Raw genomic sequence first — 20,353 nt, 5'->3', positions numbered from 1 at the left:
ATCAAAGAAGGTTGTCTGTAAGAGGCCTTTATTTATGGAAAAAAATTAATACCTCTAGAAGCAATAAGATGAAGGAAGAAAACTTTTTCATAAGAAGACCAATGGAGAAGGTAATCCTAAATCTCACAGGCATTTACAAAAAAAAAAAAAAGAAATCCAATCCTTTCCCAGTACAGTCTTGTTAATGTATTCCTCACACAAAAACTAAGCTAAGGTACATCTTAGAACAGCTTTATCCAAGTTTTTAATTGTGCTCTATCTTGATTAAAAAATTTTAAAAGCTATAATTTGAATAAATTTTTAGAGCAGTCATTGGAATAATAAGTAATTACAAAGTGTAAATTTTATGTTTATTAGTAGAATTTTTGTGTTTGCTCTCAAATTGTGTATGTCCCAAACTGACGTCTGTGCAATATCATGATTGGGGGTGGGGGTTCGGGCAGGATTTATTTCATGTTTTGAAGAAAAGCAGAAAATTGATTTCTAATACTTCTGCGGTAGGGCGGAAAAGAGTCTGTGCAAATTAACTTCAAACTAAGGGCAAAATATAAAGCAAAACAGAGGATCTTACTTTTTCTCTGAACTAGAATTTAGAAAGTAATTACATTCACAGCAACAATGTTTATGGTGCAGTAAGTACAAAATTTAGACCACTGGCTAAATCAGTACATGAAGCCTTTATGAAGCTCTATTATCACCCAAGTCCTACATTAAGGAAGAAAGTAATTCATTTTTAGACTTCTGCCTAGGGCATGTTTGACACAAACCCTATACAGTTTCTTTTAAAAGCTGTCTTTGATTATTAAATAGTTTTGCTTAGAAACTGCCCCTTTACCCTTAAAGTGCAAAGGCAAAGCTTTTAACACAGTGCTGAAATGTTGTCCTGTACTTCGTACAGTCCTTTAGATAAGAAAAAAGTAAAAGTTTTAGCTTTTAGAAGAGGGTGTGTTGCCAGAATGGTAATTTGCATTTGCAAATTCACAGGATTTTTACTGTTAAATTAAGCCCAACAGCCAGTTTGAACCGTCCGGGAGTGGTAGAGCTGAGAACTGGTGTAGCAGACACTGTAACTAAATTACAGCAGGTATAAGCCACCCCTTAAGGGAGACACACAGCAGGGAGGACCACTTGCAGCACAAAGCTGTCAGGGAGATCTCATAGGAAACAGGCAAGTCTGGAAGTACTAGTGCTGGTTGGACAAGAAATAGATGACAAGTTATATGAGTATCTGCAAGGGATGTGTGTATAATTTGTCACTACATGTGGTGTATATACAGTTATCTTTTGAATAAGAGGATTGTGATTCCTTAGTCCTCTCAAAACTTGAACCCTGAAATTCTGAAGCATTATGTGCCTTTGCCTCTTACTTAAAGCATATAAACCCTTTTGACAAAGTTCATCTTGCTGGTTTTAAGCATTCTTAGACTTTTCAGTTTTGCATATGAAAAGCTGAAACTTTTGTGCGGCTGTCAGCGAACAGAAGAGCCTGTGTTACAGTGCAAAGTGTAATCTGACCTATAGCACCTTCCAAAAAGCAAATGCTGAGTGTCAAGCCCACAGACATCCAGTGCAGAAGAACAGGTCCTCACAGTATTAACTACTAAAGATGCATAAACAATTTCTTGCCTCAATTCATCCTCTCCAGTGCTGTGGGTCCTCTCTGGGATGGACTTGTAGGTGAGCAAAAGCAGAGGAGAGGGCTTCTGGGCCTGCAGCTGTCATAGCAACTACTCCAGATTGTTTTTTAGGGAGGCCATTAGGAAATACAGGAAAAAACCCTTTGATCACCAAGGGATTTTGTGGACTAGACCACTTGCTGTGCACTAGAATTACAATTTATTACGTGTTTTGCAAAAACAATAGTCTTTAATCATGCATAATTCACTGCAGAACAGAAAGTTTTTAAGCACAGAAAGCAATTGAAGGCCTGGACATAACCTGAAGTTTAAAAATGTTCAATTTCTAATATGTTTTTCAAGGAAACATACCTTTCCTTAAGTCATTGTTTAAATGATTTATTTGGTCTTCTTGTAGACTAGGAATTTGGAGAGCATTTAATCTGTCTGCTTATAGAGAAAGTTGTTGTTCATTTGCCACCTGGCAAAGAGAACTGTGCTGGGGGCTAACTACAGGTCCTTGTGCTGCCCGAGGGAGGGGGCAGCAGTTTATGATAATTCACTTTTTATAGTCCTTGCCTGTGTGTTTGCAAAGCTGTTTTAAATTCACTGCTAAGAGTATGCCCAGCCATGTGAGTGACTATGTTGATGTTTACTGCTGTGCAGGTCTCAGTGATACCTTGCAGCAATGAGTTCAACAGATTTTCCACCACCCACTGTTTGGAAAAATATAATTTATTATTATTAGATTTATGACCTTTTCCCATTTCAGTGGAGACACCTTTTCTCCTCAGATGAGTTAGGGTGAATCGTTTCTGATCTACATTTTCTCTCTGCTGTTTATTTTCTTGTATGCTTTGATCATGCTCATTCTTAGTCACACTTTTCTGTAAGCACTTCCAGTCCTTTAGATCAGTTTATCATTTTTACTACACATTTTTCTGATGTATATTTCTTAGATGGGCTAACCAGAAATGAACAAAGTACTCCAGATGAGGCCAAATTATTGATATACATAACAAATAAAATCCTGGCTCTGTTGAAGTTGCTGTGAATTCACTGTCATCGAAGGGCTGAGGTTTCTCCTAGCACTGTCACACTTCCCACATTATTTTTCCTCCCATTTTTCATACATTCAATTTCAGAATCTGGCAACTTAGACTTAATCTAGAATCCTACAGATTCCGTTAAATCCATTAAATTGCTGTTAGTCCTCAGATCAGGAGTTTTTCCCTGCGGACATGATTAGTTTCCTCCCCAAATTTTGATGAAAAAGGTCAAATTTTGTCCTGATTCACATTTGTTATGGATGTTAGTAACTAATCTTGATGTTAGTTTTGAGTAGCTGAAACTGAGAGAAGCAGCACAGACTGAAACAATGCTGTTTGTGTTCACAATGACCTTTAGCAGCAAAACCCGCTAAAATACATTATTTAGTATATGAAAGCAAACAAATTTTTTGCCTCAGTAAATGACTGTCCATAGTGCACTATGAGTATGAGGCAAAACAACTCTGAGTTTTTACAGTGTCTGCAAAAGAAATCTGTTGGTTTTTGTTTCCTCTCCAGAAACATCTAAGAAATGTTCAGGTTGTTGCTGCCTAATAAATACAGTAAATGAAATGTTAATAAATTGCCAGCAATTTAGCCTGACAATAACATGGATTGACCAAATTGATTAAATTGATTATGTTTCATGTATTTACAATATGTAGACACAAGCCTAATTTATTTTCTGAAGAGTTCAAGGTAGGTATCACTGGTATAAAAAAAGGCAAAAAACAAAACAATGGAGTAATGTTTGTGGTTGCTATCTGCAATAATCTAATGCTGACAGAGAGCAGTATTTTATTTAGTAATTAACAGTGTAAAGGGAAGAGAAGCTGTCATGTTGGTTCTTAAGCTGGGGAATGTGATGAAAGATGATATCTGCGATCTCATCCTTTCCACTTGTTTAGGATTGTCAGAATGAGAAATGTCAGCATTATGAAAGCTCAGCTCTGCTCTTGATATGATAAAACCCTTCAAAAGCCAGTCTTTCTTTCCCTCTCCCCCTCCTTTCTCCCTCTCCTGCTTGCACTTGCTTTTTTTATTTATCCTGTTTTGTTAGATGGCAGAAATATAATTCTTTTCTTTCTTCCTATTATAAGCCTCCATTTTTGTTTTATTATATGTTTCACAACCCCTAATGCCCCACTGAAAATTACCTTGTTAAATGACAGTGTTTCAAAGCCATGAATCCTTTCCACCATTCCCTCAGAGGTTTGAAACAGTCAACAGACTGTAAAGAATAAATAATAAAAAAGTATTGATTATTTTGATGACTGTGAGATTCAATTAAGTATTAATTTTGCCCTCCAGTGGACCTATCAAGGTATTCAAAAGGGAGGATTCGGCTCAACTAAATGCGTGCTGAGTGCTTCAGCCTTAAATAGGGAGAAAATGTGTTTACCTACAGTATTTGAAGAGGAGTGCATTGATGCACAGAGTCCAATATTTAAGTGCTGTGCAAATTGAGCCCTGGTGACAGTGACATTGTTTTCGGCAGTATGAGTATTGACTAAAGAAGAGCATTTGATGACAGCTTAAACTATTTGTATTGATTAACATTTTCATAGATTATCATGTGTCATATCAAATTCACTTTTCAGACATGAATACATTAAAAAACCCACAGGCGAACATCGACCAATGTGAGGACGGGACAGAGGGAACATGCTAGCCAACCTACTTGCTCGCTGGTCACCTGTTCTCTGCATAAGAACCATTTAGGCATGAACTTTGCAATAAATAGCTGCTAGAGAGATCAACAAGGTCACTTGCTCTTTTTCTCTTTCTTAGTGTTTTTTACTCTGATTTCTGCGCTGTCATGATATTATGCTTATTATTTTGCAAACGGAATAACTGAGTGTGCTTGGAAATAATGCCTGACCCCTAAATATCCTCAATGAGCAGAAGATAAAACAGATTCTGATCATCAAGGAAAAATTTAGATGTATACAAATGTGTAATGTTGTATGGGGCATATAATGGTGCAAACACAAGAATAATTGCAAACTGTATGTGTAAGTATCTTCCCTAATTTTATCTTCTAGAAAATGTTTTCTGTGGTTTTTATTTTCAAAAGAAACATCAGTGTTTGTGTCTTTAAGGACTTTTGGAGCATAGTATCCCAATGACAGGAAGAGTTAGAAGAAAATTGTATCTCTTTTAAAAATATGTAATGAAATGGCTATTTGATGCTGTGTATTTTCATAGAAATGCTGTAATGCTGGAAACTGTGCATTTGATTTTGTTAATGTTATACAGCTGAGGATGCCTCTTTAAATCACTATGGAGCACTCACAGGGGGCTCCTCTTCTGTGGTATCGGAGCATATAGGAATTTCTTCTCTTACTATGCTAAGGGCAGGGTGAGGTGTAAAAACATACACACAAAAAAAAGCACATCCCACAATTAAAGCTGTGTTGGTTATGTTGCTTTCATAGAAGTTTTTCTCCAAAGCATCCTGAATCTCTCACATGCTAGTTGAGCTTTAATAGGGTGGGGAGTAATGGAAAACTCATTGGATCTGTAATAGCTCTTCACTTGACTGCAGCCAGCAATAACAGCAGGAGCAGCCAGAGATAAGAGAGAGAGAGAGAGTGTGTGTGTATGTGTGTGTGTGTGAGAGAGAGAGGGAGTGGAAGAGAGAGTATACGCACACCAAAGCTGCCACTTTTTTTTCCCCCTCACTCTTTTTTTCCCCCATCCTAGGATCCAATGATAGCTGGACAAGTCAGTAAGCCCTTGCTGTCACTGCGGAGTGAAATGAATGCAGAGTTGAGAGGTGAGGACAAGGCAGCTACTTCAGACAACGAGCTGAATGAGCCCTTGCTTGCGCCTGTGGAATCAAATGACAGCGAGGACACTCCCAGCAAGCTCTTCGGTAAGTCTGTCTAGGTATTTCATTTCACTGCTACCATGTTGTCCGGAAGAGCAATCTTCCCCTGTTCTTTTTTTTTTTTTTTTTTTTTTTTCTCGCTCAATTTTCTTGTAAGTAGGAAAGAGTAGCTTGGAGCATGCAGGCACAGAGTCCTCTGCTCCTATTGCAACTGGTTACCAGAATGACAGCATCAGTCCTGAAAACTTTTGTTAACAATGGACGTATTTAGTGCAAGTTGCAGATGTTTTATGAATATTTTGAACCATGGACTCTAACATAAAATTGTGCCTGTGTGTGTGTGTGTGTGTGTGTATCATTTTCTTGGAGTACTTTAACAATTATTCTGGTAGGTGCTGGTGTGTTGCACATGCTACCAGCTTTTTCTGAGGCTTGATTAAACTGAAAAGTTGAAATTTTTTAATGGTAAAAATAAATCTGACTGAAGAGAACTGAAAGATTCTTGTAGAAAACATTTCATACTGAGTAAACAAAGCCTAGCAAGGGTATTGCACGTGGAGCTAATGTTTTTGGAATTTAAATTAGAAATTAAATATTCCTCCTCAAGCCCGTGGAAAGATAGATTACCTTTTGATTTTTTATTCATTTTGGAATAGTCTAAATTGTGCCAGATAAGTGTAACATTTCACAATCAAAACAAAAGCAGTGAGAGTGGCACTCCAACACAGACATCTGTCATTCAAACGGATGACACCCTGTAAGCCAACTCAAGCAACTCTGATCTCTAATCAGAAAAGGGAGCAGAGCTGTTGAGGCGCGTGCTTGAGTGATAGATGTTGATAGGTGTCTGAGCTGTAGCAGCACTGTATGGTACGTTGTGACATTTGGGGTTTAGAAGGACTACACTCCTGAAGAAGTCCCTTTTAATTATTTCTGTTTGTGACCTGAGACAAACCTTAATAAAACGGAGCACTTACTTATTTTTTATTATTCTATCAGTGGAAGTCAAAGGGAAAAAGGTCTTGTTTAAAGGGAATGCAGCTCTAAGGGAGAGGGGGTGAGAACCCATTTTCTAAGATTCAACTTCTGATTTCATAATCTGTAAGGAAATCTGTACCAGTGTTCAGATTTCAGTATTCTACCTACAAAAAGAGCTGCAATATTTTTTAAAAACAAAAGAACACGTGCAATTGTATATTGTAATATTCTTTACACATTACTGAAACATACAGCAGAGAATGTTTTAATAAATAACTTCACTACAAATGCAGGAAAAATAATAATTAAACACCCCCTAAAATTTAATTTCTGGATTGCAGTAATGAGTGTTACTGAATATCACATTCATTTTTAAGCACCCTCTTAGTAATCTTTGTTTCCATGGAAAACATAATTTCCATTAGCAGTTTGAATGTTCAAAAAGCATATAATAATTATTTTAGCCCATTTTATCCAGGAAAGTATTATAATGTCTAAAATTCAAAAGGCTATCTAGAGTAATATAAATATCTTCAGCTGTGTTTATGTTTTATTTGCTCAAATGTTTAGGCTCCCTCTATTAAATACAGCCAGGCATATAGAAAGCAAAAAATGAGCTTTTAATTTCAGGATAGTGAAATGTCTGTTTGTTTTTCGATCAGGCAAGTATTCTAATAAAAGGCAGGATATTTTTTGAGCCTTTGTCATTTGGATGTTCTACAGTGGTAGTGAAATATACACAGACACTTTCATTAGAGTTGTCGTGTGTGATATAGAAATGATGTGTAACCATATCTTGCTCCTTTCTGGGCTGAAAATATAATTTATCTCACTAAAAGCACAAGTGAAAAAGCTAAAAATTCATATATTGTGCTTTTTCTATTGGTGAGTGTAAGATATTTGCTAGTCTGATCCTTATACTGCTAAAAAGATGTTCCCAAGTAAACAAAAGTAGGTGAAATAGTCCAGCTGCTTCGGTATGAACTTCTGTAGCATTCATTGAGATTTTGTTAGAATTATGACAGACGCTACAGATTTATTAGCAACAGTACTTGTCAATTAATTTTAGTAACTTTTATAACAAAAAAATGATGGTGGGGGAATTTTGATACATTTGAGGATCAACTTGAGACAATGTAAAATAAAGATGATTAGATGTTATATCACAGTGCATCCCTTAAGATAGATTTGCAGTAAACACTAAAAATTATCAAGTGCAGTTGTGTTAAAGCTCTGATACATAAATATGGAACATCACCACCCTATAGTTTTTTCTTTGTTTAATGTTATGAATAGCATGTTAGGAGTGCATACTTTGTACTTTTCTTTGCAGTGTCTGAAGTTAAATTATTGTAAACACATTGACAGGTGTTGGCATAGAGAATGACAACTTTCTCCTTCAACCTTCTTTCATGTAATGAGAGATAATAAATATATTTTTAAAATATAACAATTAATACATGTTGTATGAAAATTTTCCCCAAATCTCTTAAGCAGGTGAGGGAGGAGCATTTTAGAAAGCCAAGAGGAGACAGGTCCCTAGAGAACAAAGTTTTTCTACACTGCTGCTTTTCATTTTTTTTAAAGGATTTGTGAAAATCATGTACTGGTTTAGTTGGAATGAATGACCAGCATTGGTGTGTTTTGTTGATGTTAGCAATATTTCATGAGTCTTATTTTCATATAGATGAACAGACTTGAACTATGAGATTCGAAGAGCTTTCTTTTCTTTAACCAGACACATTCTGCTTCTTTTGATGGATAAGTTTATTTCTGCAAAGGCCTGCCTTTCTCATCTTTACCTTTTCCTAAAATTTACCTGCTTATTCTCAAATTTCCTTGTTCTGGTATTTCACTGCATGCCATGGAAACAGTGGGTATTTATTACCAGTCAAAATGGTACCTTTTTGCTAACAGTCCCTGCGGCCAGTGAGGAAAGGGCAGGAGCACAACTAATTGTATTTATTTTTCAAGAGAGGCACTAAACTTTTGTTTCTCTTATGGGTGCTTTGCTATCAGTAACAAAGTGGATGAATGCTGCAGCATTTTAAGTCTCAGAAATACCAGCATTAAGTTCCTGATGACTTGAAATAGCTTCTACCTGAAATTGGTGTACAGGTGTCTGTGAAGATGCACTTTTCCACTGTGTTGCAGCTGTTCCCTGTGGGTGAGGACAGGAGTTGCTGTGATTAGAGGGGTTGCTGTTGTTTTCTCCTGGTGGTGGTGATTTTTTTTCTTTTTTTTTCATTTTTAGAATTTGTTTCTCTTTGAAAGAAAATGCTGTCCCATAGTCCAGGAGTCTGCAATCCTCTACTTGTGCATTTATACCAGTGGACTCTTGAATTTGCATACTTCATGCTAAAGACTTTTGATACTGAAACCAGAAAAAAGTTGAGAAAGTCATCAAAAATTAGGTGCAAAATGTTGGTAAAGGAATTTGTCCTGAAACTCATTACCTCAAAAATACAGTTTTGAAATGTGGGTTAGCACAGTTACACTGTTTTTGTTCCAGAAATCCCAGTATGAGATTGTGAAGTTGCTTTGTAAGAGATATTGTAATGAGCTATTTATTTTAAAAATATTTGTGAAGTAATAGCTGCTATTTTAACCATAGAATCTAATTAAGTAACATAGAAACTGAGTATGGCTCTTGAGTTTTCTGGCAGTGTCATTTTCAGATCAACTTGTCTTACTCTGCAACATCCTTCAAAATACTAGCCCAGGCCAAATGCCACCAGTCTTCCCAGAGAAAGCTTTTCTTAATGTTAAGTAGCAGTTTCACTTGAATAAACATATTGGTATTTGATCCTAACTTAAATAATCCTACTTGTCATTTTTTACTGTATTTTCAAACAATTCTAGTATAAATTATGAAGTATTGCTCTGAAAAAAAAATCTTAGAATGAAAAAAGCACCCATCTCATGTTTAGCTGTGTGATAAATTGTTGAGATTCAAAAGTTGGTACAGACACCAAGGGTACGTTGTATATAAAATTTTCAGTAGAGTAAAAAAATCCCAAGAATGAAGTGGCTGATCCAAGCATCAAAACCCCCTGTGGACTGAGGCTGACTTTCCTGGAGTTAGATCTAGTCCTTAATTAATGCTTAATTGAAGGCAATTTGTGACATAATTAGATGACGGGGAAAAAATCTGGGAGTGCATGCACTCGCATATTAAGGTAATTTTACTGTATGATAAAAAGTTATTCTTTGAGATTCAGTCTGTAGTTCTATGAATCAAAAAATAAATAAAGCTATAAGTGTATAGTGGGGGCAATACCAAGCCTCTAATTTTGGAGCAGAAGTGTTTCCTATTTAATTATTTCAGGACAGAAAAAAAAATTGACTGCTAATCTTTTTTTTTTTTTTTTTTTCCTTTGCTGGCAAGGTTTTGTTCCAGTGAAATGAAATCTTAAGTTTCTTGTGCTGGATCTGATGATGTTTTCTTTCGTTCATTAGTGGGCTTTTGATATTTTCATAATGCTGTGTATGCTTGAAACATGGAGTGGGGATATGGGAGTTAAATGAATCTGCACGCATTTAAATAAACAAGTTTTTATTTTCAAACCTCTGCATTGGCTTTGGCATTTTATTTTCCTTTCCCACATTGTTACCTGTGCTTCAGAACTGTGTGCATCCTTCTATATAACCATACATGTATATGCTGCAGAGAAACAAGGTAGAAATTGTTTCTGGCTGATTATGTTTTGCTAGTAGATCCCTTGTACTAGTCTTTAAAGAAACATATGTTATATATACATTTTTTTTTTAATTGGAGTTGTTTTGATTAGAATTTATGGGATGGAATAATTTCAGTTACAAAGGATAAGGGACTAAATTGTCTTTTACCTCTTGAGACAGTGGTTTCTGCAGGTCAGAGCAGAGGTCATTGCCAGGTTGCTGTGAGGAAGCTGACATTATCATCCTTAACAGTATATCTAGCCTGTGGGGGCCCTCAGACTATGAGCATTCCTTTCATCAGTCTATTTAAGGATGATTCTCAGTGGTTTGGTTATAGCCTCAAATTTTAAAGGCCTATAAGATCTCTGCCCATCAGGAACACTTTGCTAAGGTTTGGTAATTTCAGTGGAAGAAGGCAATGCGTATTTGTTGCTCTTGATGCATTTTAAAGTGCTAGTGAATATTTCTGTTCTGATAGGGAGGTTCTTCCTATCTTCCTTCCTTCTTTTAGAGGCCTCAGACATGTTTGGTCTGCATGTAAAGATTCTTCTCTCTTCACATAATTTTATTCCTTAATTTCCACATTTTGGGTGCTTTGTTCTAAGACACTATCAGTTATCCACGCCATAGAACTTATCCTGTTAGTGCTTGAATGTATGGTACTTTCCTTAAAGCAAATAATCTGTGGATTAGGAGCCCTATTTAATTACAAAGAGTGTGTCAATGAGAAACATTAATGGGTGGCATGTTTACAGGACTGAGTCACCATACAGTCTTGCAAATTCATTTTGTAAAATTTATTGATGTCTTGCTTAAACAATGAGTAAGTTTTTAAAGAACCCAGAGATTTAGCTATGTGATTGATTGTTATTTCTGAAGGATATATATTACATGAGCATTTTTAAATAGGTATTTGCAAACAGGGACTTGAATTACTCGGAATAATGCTGTGGTCTGATTTCTTGGCAGAATTCTTACTCTGTCAGTGGGACATGTACTTGTGAATGGGGAGTAAAGGCCTCTTAAAACCAAAAATAGATGTTATGACTATTTAAACACAAAGCATGATGGAATGGTAATGTAGAAAATCCATCCTCAGCTTAGCTTTCCTGCTGTGCCGAGGTATTGCAGGTAGCTCAGGCTGTGGTGGTACTGGTGCTAGCACATATGCTCCAGCTCTGGGGAGACCAGAGTTTTAGTCACTTAGCCTTTGATGAAAGCAATATTGGGCTGATGAAGGACAGGTATTGCAGCCCCACTAATAAATCGCCCTGCTTGTATGGAAATAAAGAGGAGACTCGTAGCTGTCCCTGAATTGTGACAAAGACAGACCATTTAAATAAAAAACAAAGAAAAAACTTATACTCAAATAAGGTTAAGTTAATAGTGGTTTTTTTTAAAGTGTATGCTATGTGTTTTTAAATGAGTCTTGAAGTCTCATTTTCTGTATTTATACATAGAACAACTAACATTAGAGAGGGAAGGAAAAACCAATTAAATCCTAGTATGTAATTGGTATGACTGAATGACAAAAGGTTAATTTTTAATTAATCTTTCTTCTCTCTGAAGTTATAAAAATAGCAACAAACTTGTTTAAAAGCAACATAAATGGCTGGCTGTTTCAAAGGGGATGTGCTGGCTACTAGACAATAAACAGGTAATTTGTGAAAGAAGTGTTAGATTCTTTGATTGAGATCCTTGCCAGTTTGTGTTTTGAGATTAATAATAGATCAGACACTTGCACATTTAAAAAGGAAACAAATGTAAAAAGGAAGGATAATGGTATGTTTTGATTGGACTTTGCATGATTAATCGAGTTCTCTGTAGGAATGTGCAGGTGAGGCAGATGGCAGCAAAGTTAGATTTGCCCATATGTACACATGGCTCCACTTAACACCTCTCTGGATTTCCTTATGCTAAACAAAGAGGCAGCAAGTGCTTATACCAAACTGGCACCCTGTCAGGGCAATCTGTATAAAGTTTCCTGCTGTCAGGTTAATAAATTTTTTAAAAATATCTAAAGGCAGAGGTAGCCGTAGGAAGCTCATAGTAACAGTTGCCATTCTCCTGTGGATCATTTTTCTCTTTAATATCCTGTGTAGCACTTGGTTTTCCTTGTGTTGTCTTCCTAGGTTTTTTTTTTTTCCTTGTCATTTGTAGGTTCTTCTTTGTTTTAATTCTTTTTCCTTGTGAAACAGTTTTTCTGCTGGATCCACCATCTGGTCCCTTTTTGGGGGGAGAGATGGTCAAAGGATGGGAACAAAGCTTTTTGGATTTTTATACTTTGATTTAATTGCATATTCATTATATTAAGGTTTCTTCCACAAATGGTTTGTTTTCTGACTTATGTTTACATGACTACCACTAGCACTACCATAAGTACTTACAAAATAACCTTATTTTGTGAGTTACAAAAATATTTCTGACAAACTCAGAGGTAGCAGCTACATTCGAACGATGAAATGAGAAAATTAATGCTAAACAGGGACAAAATCAGTATAAAATTAAATGTGTCATAATTTGCAGGTTTCAACAGGAATATTATTTTTTCATGTAAATATCTTGGTATTTTTAAACCACAAAGCTTGCTTTTCTCTTTTTCCACCATCTAAAAATCAAAATCAATATCAGTATGAAACAAAGAAAGATTTGTATTGTGACATGTCCTGCTTTATGTTGTGATACTGCTTTGATGCTCTCAGAAGCCCTTTTATTTTGAAAGCAGATGTAATCTAAAGAAGAATAGTACCTCATCCTGGCTGGCTAGGTAGAATGTGCTGTTTTCAGAGAGATTAAAATTGGGTTTGTTCTCTAGATTTCAGGGATATCTATATCTACCAAATCAATGAACAGTGCACACCCCTGTATTCTAAAGCAAGTTTTTTAAACACTAAACTACTACTTGTCTATGTCTAAAAGAAATTTGGATTTCTGGTTTTATTTTAGAATTTACAAAAGAAAAGAATATACAATATTAGGAAAGAAATATATAAATAAAGAAATATATAAATATACAAGAAAGAATATAGAATATTAGGAAAGTTGGAGTTTTGTTTTTCTTCTCAGCTGTCTTTTTTTTCAGAAAGATAAACCGTCATTTTAATTTCTGGACAGTCTGATGTTTTCTTACGGAAATATTACATTTCACAAAACAGAGTAATCACCCTACTTGAAATGGATTACAAAAGTTAAATATATATTTGTAATATATATATATATATATATATTACCAACGTAGTATATATACATTAACAGCTAGTGTGACTGAAATACGACATTCATTATTTTAATGCAATAAAAAAACTCAGAGTCCTAAAACAATTTCACGTTACACTGAAGATTTGAATGTTACACAAATAAGTAATAAAGATTTTTGCATTAGGAACTGCATTTTCTGCAGCTTTTTATCATTAGATTCCTTCTTTCAAGACTAGCATGGACTTTACAGGATGGCAGTAACACTCACTTTTAAAATATTGGCTTTTACGAACATCTTTGTGCTTTTCAGTTCAGATAGTGGCAGTATAGTTTGGTGACCATAAGAGAATCTATTAAATCATTTTCATTTTCTAGCTCAGTCTCCTATCTGTCATAGTCCTACATTTTAAAATCTTGGGTTTAAGTTGTTGAATATAGAATTACTAGCAGTCAGTTGCTTTCCAGAGGACTTTGAAGGAAGTCCTCTCCCAGAGTACATTGGACACACAGCCTAGCTTGTTATTCTCACCACAAACACCAAGGCTTGTAAAGCAGAACATTGGTAAAAGCAAAAGTGCCATCTTTCCTGTGTTCCCTTCTTCCTTACAGCCAGGCTTGGAGCTGTTCTCCTCTCTTCTGCTTCTTGGTGTGTGTGCACAGCTGGAAACACATCCAGCTGTGTCATGGGCAGTTGCAAAACGCATTTTGCTTCCCTCTGTCAAGATCTTTAGGCTTCTGTGATTTGTTTGAAGCTTAGTGTTTGGAGGAGTTTGTTCCTTGAAGAGGATGATCAAAAACCTCTGTTTAATCAAGAAGCCAGAATTAAGCTTTTCAGTTAACATACCTTAAGGCATACTTTAATATATTGTACTATTAAGCATGTGTAATTATTTCATGAGATAGAGCAGTGTTAACTGGAGAGGAAGAAAAATCATTTAAATATGGTCTAATCTCTTGAGCAAATACTATATGGAGTAGCTTTTTTTATTTTCTTTTGCATACAGTTAGGATTTATTCACATGGTGTAGAAATGTTCTGTTTCCTCAGTGATTTGAATAAACATGAGGCCAGATTCTGACAGGTCTTGGTTGACTGTCTTTCACAGAAGACCATAGATTTCAGATTTCAACAGGGTATTCATCCTATCAATACCTGCAAGCCAGTTTGGGCTCTCCACTTGTTTCAATCACTCCTCTACAGCGATTTCTTGTGTTGTGGAGCTAAAATAAGCCAAGGAAACATACTGACAGGAAGGAGCAACCACTCTATAATCATGCTGCATTCATATTTAACAAACGATGAATTATGGAACCAGTCCTGGGGTTACTTTAGGTTTCTGCTTTGCTGTGCAGGTGTATTCCATGAGTATTGCTAAGGCTCTGCAACTCCACCTCGGCTGTCATGGGAAGGTCAGTGGTGCAATGTATGTAAATCTTCCGTTAAGGTGGGAAAGTTGTTAAATAGAGAGGGTTATCATAAATAAAAGAAAAAATAAGGAACATAAATGGTAATTATTACTAAAACAAAAACAACTAGAGTAATCAGGATAAATTAAAGGGAGAGGAAGGAAATCAGGTAGATATATTTGGGCTCAACTGTGATTTATATTTCTCCTCCTTTCTTGTACTTCCTTGCCTGAAGTCATAAATATTTGGACTGCGAGTCACAAATATTGATGAAGGAAAAACAGAATTTATAGCTAAAAGGAAAAAGGAAATGAAAACATATACAAAAATTTTGCTACTAATTGAATATACTTTACTGTCATGAGCACAATAAACTTAGTGACAATATCCAGCAAGAAAAGCATCTGCATACGTTGTTTGAGTTGATGTGGTTTTTTCTTCCTGGTATGAAGAGTGTGAGGGAAAACTCTTGTGTGGCTGTCTTGCTGGGATTTGATGCATTGTTTGCAGAGTCTTCTCATTTTAACTGTGTGGATATAGCACAGTGAACCTTCTCATAACAGTTGCTGACAAGAAAAAAAAATCTTTCAATCAGCTGGTCCGGCTTGCTCCCACTCTCCCCAGCCCCCACACCCCTTTGCTTTTATGAAGCAATGAATAAAAGAGGGACCAGATGATGCAAAGGTTTGCTCAGATGAGATGTGCTAGTCAGTGAGCAACTTTGGATTTGCGGGACTCTGGCTTGTGACCGTGGACTTCAAAGGGGTTGAGTTTGGGGGTCAAGCCTTTCTCCTATTGCCATTGTCTCATTTGTGTAAAATGATGCTGGTGTATTTTGAATAGCACTTTAAAAATTTCAGGCTTGCTTGTGTCAGCAGACCCTGACTGGTATTAAAGGCTGATGTGCTAGAATACAGGGTGCATTCTCTCTCCCAGCCGTGGTAGCTGGGCTGTCTGGGGCTCTACTGGAAGGGAGAGGAAGGAGGGTTTTACTTTATACTCTACCCGAAAACTCAGGTGTGAAACATTCATCATAAGGAGAAAAATCAGGCCCGTTCTTGCAAAAAGAAAAAGGTATCTCTAGGGTCTGGTTATGTTTTTGGTTATTTATTTTTAATAAAACATTCTTCTGGTTTTGTATTCTTTTCTGTGGGTTCATATAACTGTGGTATTTCAAACCAGCTTAAAACAGTTGACAAAAAAAAAAAAAAAAGGTTCCCTAAAAGACAGTGTACTGCTAACTGTTTTATTTTGTTTATATCTGATATTTCTTATGGTATTCAGATGGTTGTAATAGACTAGCACAAGAGCTGCATGTCTTGTCATCTGTACTATATCAATACATTTTTATAATGATACAATAACCTGAACCCTGTAACAGTTTATGATCCATTTGAGAATTCTTATGGATTCTCAGAGTGACGGAGGCCTGAAAAAAGAACTTGACTGCTTTCACAAAACTGGTGCTGTGACAGGAAAAACTAGTGTGCCTGTGATTTAGTTGCTAAGGAATCATATTGATCTGATTCGTCATTAAACTTTTAAGTTGGGAAAAAAAAGAGAAAAAAGTCAAGCTGCTTGAAGGTGGAAAAACAGTGATGTGATTGTGAGGATCTGCAATACAGGTAAACTGTGCCATACTGCTACTAATATTGATTTGTTATGATTAATAAATATGATTTTATGCATTACTGATGTACTTTATCTATAATACCTCTTTTTTTAGAGCAGAAGAAAATTGCCTCTTGCTCTTTATTTTTCATTGACTATTTTTAGTCAATGATAAATAAAGAACTTTAACAGCAGTCTGATTACAGGAAAGACAGGACTTTAAAACAGAAACATAGCAGTAATGAATAACCATGCAGCACGCCATGCACATGCAGCCATTTTAACATTTGTAATGGTGCTAATTTCCCGGCTTTTTAAAATATGCTTCCACATGAGCTCTCAAAAGACATAAAAGCTTGGCATGTAAAGTAAATTGTTTGTCACTTACTGACGACCTGCCATATTTATTGTCAGGAGAAATGGACATTAGTTGGAAAAGCAGTTGTTAAAGGCCAAACAATTTTTAAAGATGGCAAAGATGTGCAAGGGCTTTCCTTTTTCTAACAATGAGCCACCCCTTCAGACATCAAAAGACAAGATAATAAGACACTTCAAGCACAATTCAAGATTATATTCAACATCTAAAGGCTCATCTCCTGTCAGTTTGCATTTACTCTCCCAGGGATGTGATGCTTCTATCATCATTCTGTCAAGAGGAGTCTGGCAGAAACGATGAGGGCCCCTCATTTCACACACTTAGTGTTTTTTATCAAATAGCCCATGCTCATTCTCATTCAGCCAAAATGGAGGGATAATTTGAAGAAGGTCATGCACAAGTACAAAATTCTTGTGCTGATTTGTGTGATTAGAAGGCATTAAAATTGCACGTTTATGTTAGGTTCTGAGATGTTTTGTCAGTTTATTTAGTAAGACGCTGTTGAAGTATTAAAAATATTTTTTAAAGCAAAAAAGTAGGTTTGCTTAAAACAACACACACTCTATTATTAAGCAAATATTTTCAAGAGGGATCTATTCTAAATGGCATTATTTTAATATACCTTCAAATGCATTCACCTCCCCTTTCCTCTTTGAGAGTGGAATATTCAGGAGCTCTAGGGGTAAAACATTGGCCCACTCATACTCATCATGATTTCACTCACTGGTCATTTAATTCTTGGAATTTTTATTTGGATAAAGATTTAGGATGCTGAATTCAGCATATCAATATAAAGGGAATCATTTTAACACCTGGATCTCAGCACTTATCATCTTGGCATTACACACTTCTTTTTGCTAACAAGGAATGGAAGGATCTGGCCAGGTACAGAAATGGAGGATGGAGTAAAACGGTTTTCCTCATTTCTGAATTCTTTGATTTAGGCACCGAAAATGGAAAGACTGGATAGTGCTGCCAGTGTTTCTTGTACATGAAACTGGCTCCAATATACAAACCATACATGGACCATGTAACATAGAGGAGCCAGACCTCTCTGTCTCCCACTGAAACCAATGGGATATAAGGCAGTTTAACCCCTCTTAAAATGGAGACACAGCTGAGGGACTTGGCTGGAGCTGCTCTCAGTCTTGAATCAGGAATTTATCAGCTGTGATAGGAAGGAACTGTGAAGGAATGTGCATTTGGCCTTGTGGAAAAAAAACCCCAACTCTGCTCTGTAGCTTGCCTTTGTACAACACAGAAGAATAAAAAAGGAAACCTGCACTCACAGTGCATTCTAAGGGGTTTTCACGGGACAAGAAACCTCAAGGGAATTAGGAAGCTGTGAACAAATTGTCAAAAAGACAGATGGAATTGCTGATTGACCTACTGGTAAGAAACACTAACAACTTCCACCTCAGTGGTATGGTATTTATGCTGCAATGGAGAGTCACTTCTCAAAGGAATTTGCTCTTCTACACATGTAAATGCCTTCATGTATATATCAATGTAGTGTGCAGTATTTCTAGGGAAATTATAAGGTGCATTTAAACAGCTGTGGATGTTTAAACTGACTGTTATGCCCAGAATAAAAAACATTTTTTTACTCTCACTGAAATACATTCCTGCTTTATTCATAAGGCCTATCTATATTCAGAAGTTTGTATTCTTTCTGCTGAATTATTCTGGAGGAGAACTGCTGGCTGTTTCCACATCAGTGTGATCCTCTGCATATCCACACTTTGGTCTGCTGCACACTGTCCAGTGGAAAACCAACGTCCTCTGAAACTGTGCAGGCGGACAAGGAGATTAATTCTCAAAATATTAAAGAGTGAATAAGACTGAAGGGCAAATATGACCAAAAGCCAGCATGAAGGTAGTTGTGCAAGATCCATAGTTCCACCAGAGAGAGCAAGTGGTCACTTGTATTCTGAATAGAATTTGTTTTCTAATAGGACAGAATTTATTTGATAAGTTTTTATCATGTCTGTGGACCCGCTCAGAGCTGTTTCATTATCATCTTTTTCCACAGAAGCATATGGGCTTATATCAACTGTGGTTGCTATGTGTGTGCATCACTGTCTTAGTGAAGTTGTTCTCCAGTATTTATATTCACTGAAGGTCAAATCCTGAGAAGCTGTAGTACATGAGGAGAAGAGAAAAGAGTGACTGCAAATAGAAATTCATTTATGCTTGAATCTGTCCTAGCTTGCTTGTCTATCTTTCTTACTCAGTCCCTTCCTGGGTGCTCTAGGAGACTTTCTTCCCTGTGCCTGGGGATGGTCTCCTGGCAGTCCACTTCTCAGGCATGAGTGTGCAGAAGAGAGACACTAATAACAAGTGATGTTAAAGGTCTGTAAATTGTTTTCCATCTGCTCTTAGATCCAAAACTGTGGAAGGTGTAGGGATACATTCAGGGAAGCTAATGCAGGTGCTCAGTGCCAGAAAATATGCCAAGTGTCCCCACACCGGGCAAAAACTCTGTTTAAGAAATATTTTAACTGTAGCTATTGTGCAGTCCACTGGAAGCATTCACAGTAGGATCCAGGAAATGAAAATGAATACCCATACATGAAGATAGAAGAGCCACTATATTTAAGGCATTATGGATATGTTTTACCTTTCTACCTATCCTCCTTGTAAGTAACTGGGATAGGTAGTAGCTTCCGCTAAAGTTAATGTATTGATTTTCTCTGTGCTGTGCACCTGACTGCTTTCTGTACCACTATCTAAGCTGTTCTGGCAAGAACTGCCTGGTGCTTTAGAGAAAGCGTCATTGGGATAAAAAGTTCACTTGTAAAGTTGTGAAGAGCAGGACTGCAGTTGCTGTGCATGACTGTGTTGTTTCTAAAGCACAAGTATTACAAACGGAAGGTTTGTTAATTTCAAAGACAAACAAAATTTCAAAGAAAAAGCAATTTTGGCAGCAGTTGTACATTGAAAATGTGCATGAAAGGTCTTCCCCAAAGCTTGCACTAGCATGCAAAGAGGCTGGGAGGAGCATCACTTATGTAAAGCATAACTATGTAAAGCATAAGTGTCTATTTAGGCTCTTGCACAATGTCACTGAGCAATTCTGTATGCTTTGGGGTTAACTCTCACATGAATTAGCTGTGCATTGTTTCATGGGTAAGTGGAAGTGAACAAGCATGTATAATTGTGTTTCTGAAGATACTATTCAACCTTTTTGTGTTACCATTCAACAGTTTTTCTTTTAAACTGTGTCTTTGACTGTGGCATTCCCTCTTAGAAAATTCCTACCTAACAAACAGCTCATTAAATCATTGATAAGATTCTGTTAAACAAACACTGGATAACACAAGATATCAGTCCCTGACAAGCACATGCACAAAATTTTGCACTTACTGTTTTTCTGAATGCTTTTGTGGGTTTTCTTTTGAAGTGGAGCTGTTTTTCAGGGCTAGGAGAATTATTGGATGAAATACTAAATAAATAATGAAACCTATAGCTATGAAATATTTTTTTTTATTTTTAAAAAGCATTACCATATGTAAGTGTATTTCCCTCTCCCTCAAAAAGATTTTCACCAGTTTTTCTCTCAGAGGCAGTAACACACAGCAGTAAGCTAAAAAAGAAACAGGAGT

At 36.4% G+C, this 20,353-nt stretch overlaps 1 protein-coding gene across 3 annotated transcripts in view; it reads left to right on the top strand.

The window, feature by feature from the left end:
* The window catches only part of POU6F2 (POU class 6 homeobox 2), a 313,083-nt gene that overhangs the window by 55,230 nt on the left and 237,500 nt on the right, over positions 1–20,353 (top strand). For 2 of the 3 annotated variants that reach the window (XM_064703390.1, XM_064703389.1), the window contains exon 2: positions 5,372–5,543. In XM_064703390.1, the coding sequence (XP_064559460.1) occupies positions 5,372–5,543 (172 nt within the window). Of the gene's footprint in view, positions 1–4,597; positions 4,681–5,371; positions 5,544–20,353 lie in introns of those variants that run through there. The other variant, XM_064703391.1, reaches the window with a different exon arrangement.

Source organism: Zonotrichia leucophrys, chromosome 2, assembly GCF_028769735.1.
Source record: "Zonotrichia leucophrys gambelii isolate GWCS_2022_RI chromosome 2, RI_Zleu_2.0, whole genome shotgun sequence".
In the NCBI taxonomy this organism is placed as follows: Eukaryota; Metazoa; Chordata; class Aves; order Passeriformes; family Passerellidae; genus Zonotrichia; species Zonotrichia leucophrys.
Note: the sequence above shows the minus strand (reverse complement) of the source record. Positions and strands in the feature narration are given on the sequence as shown.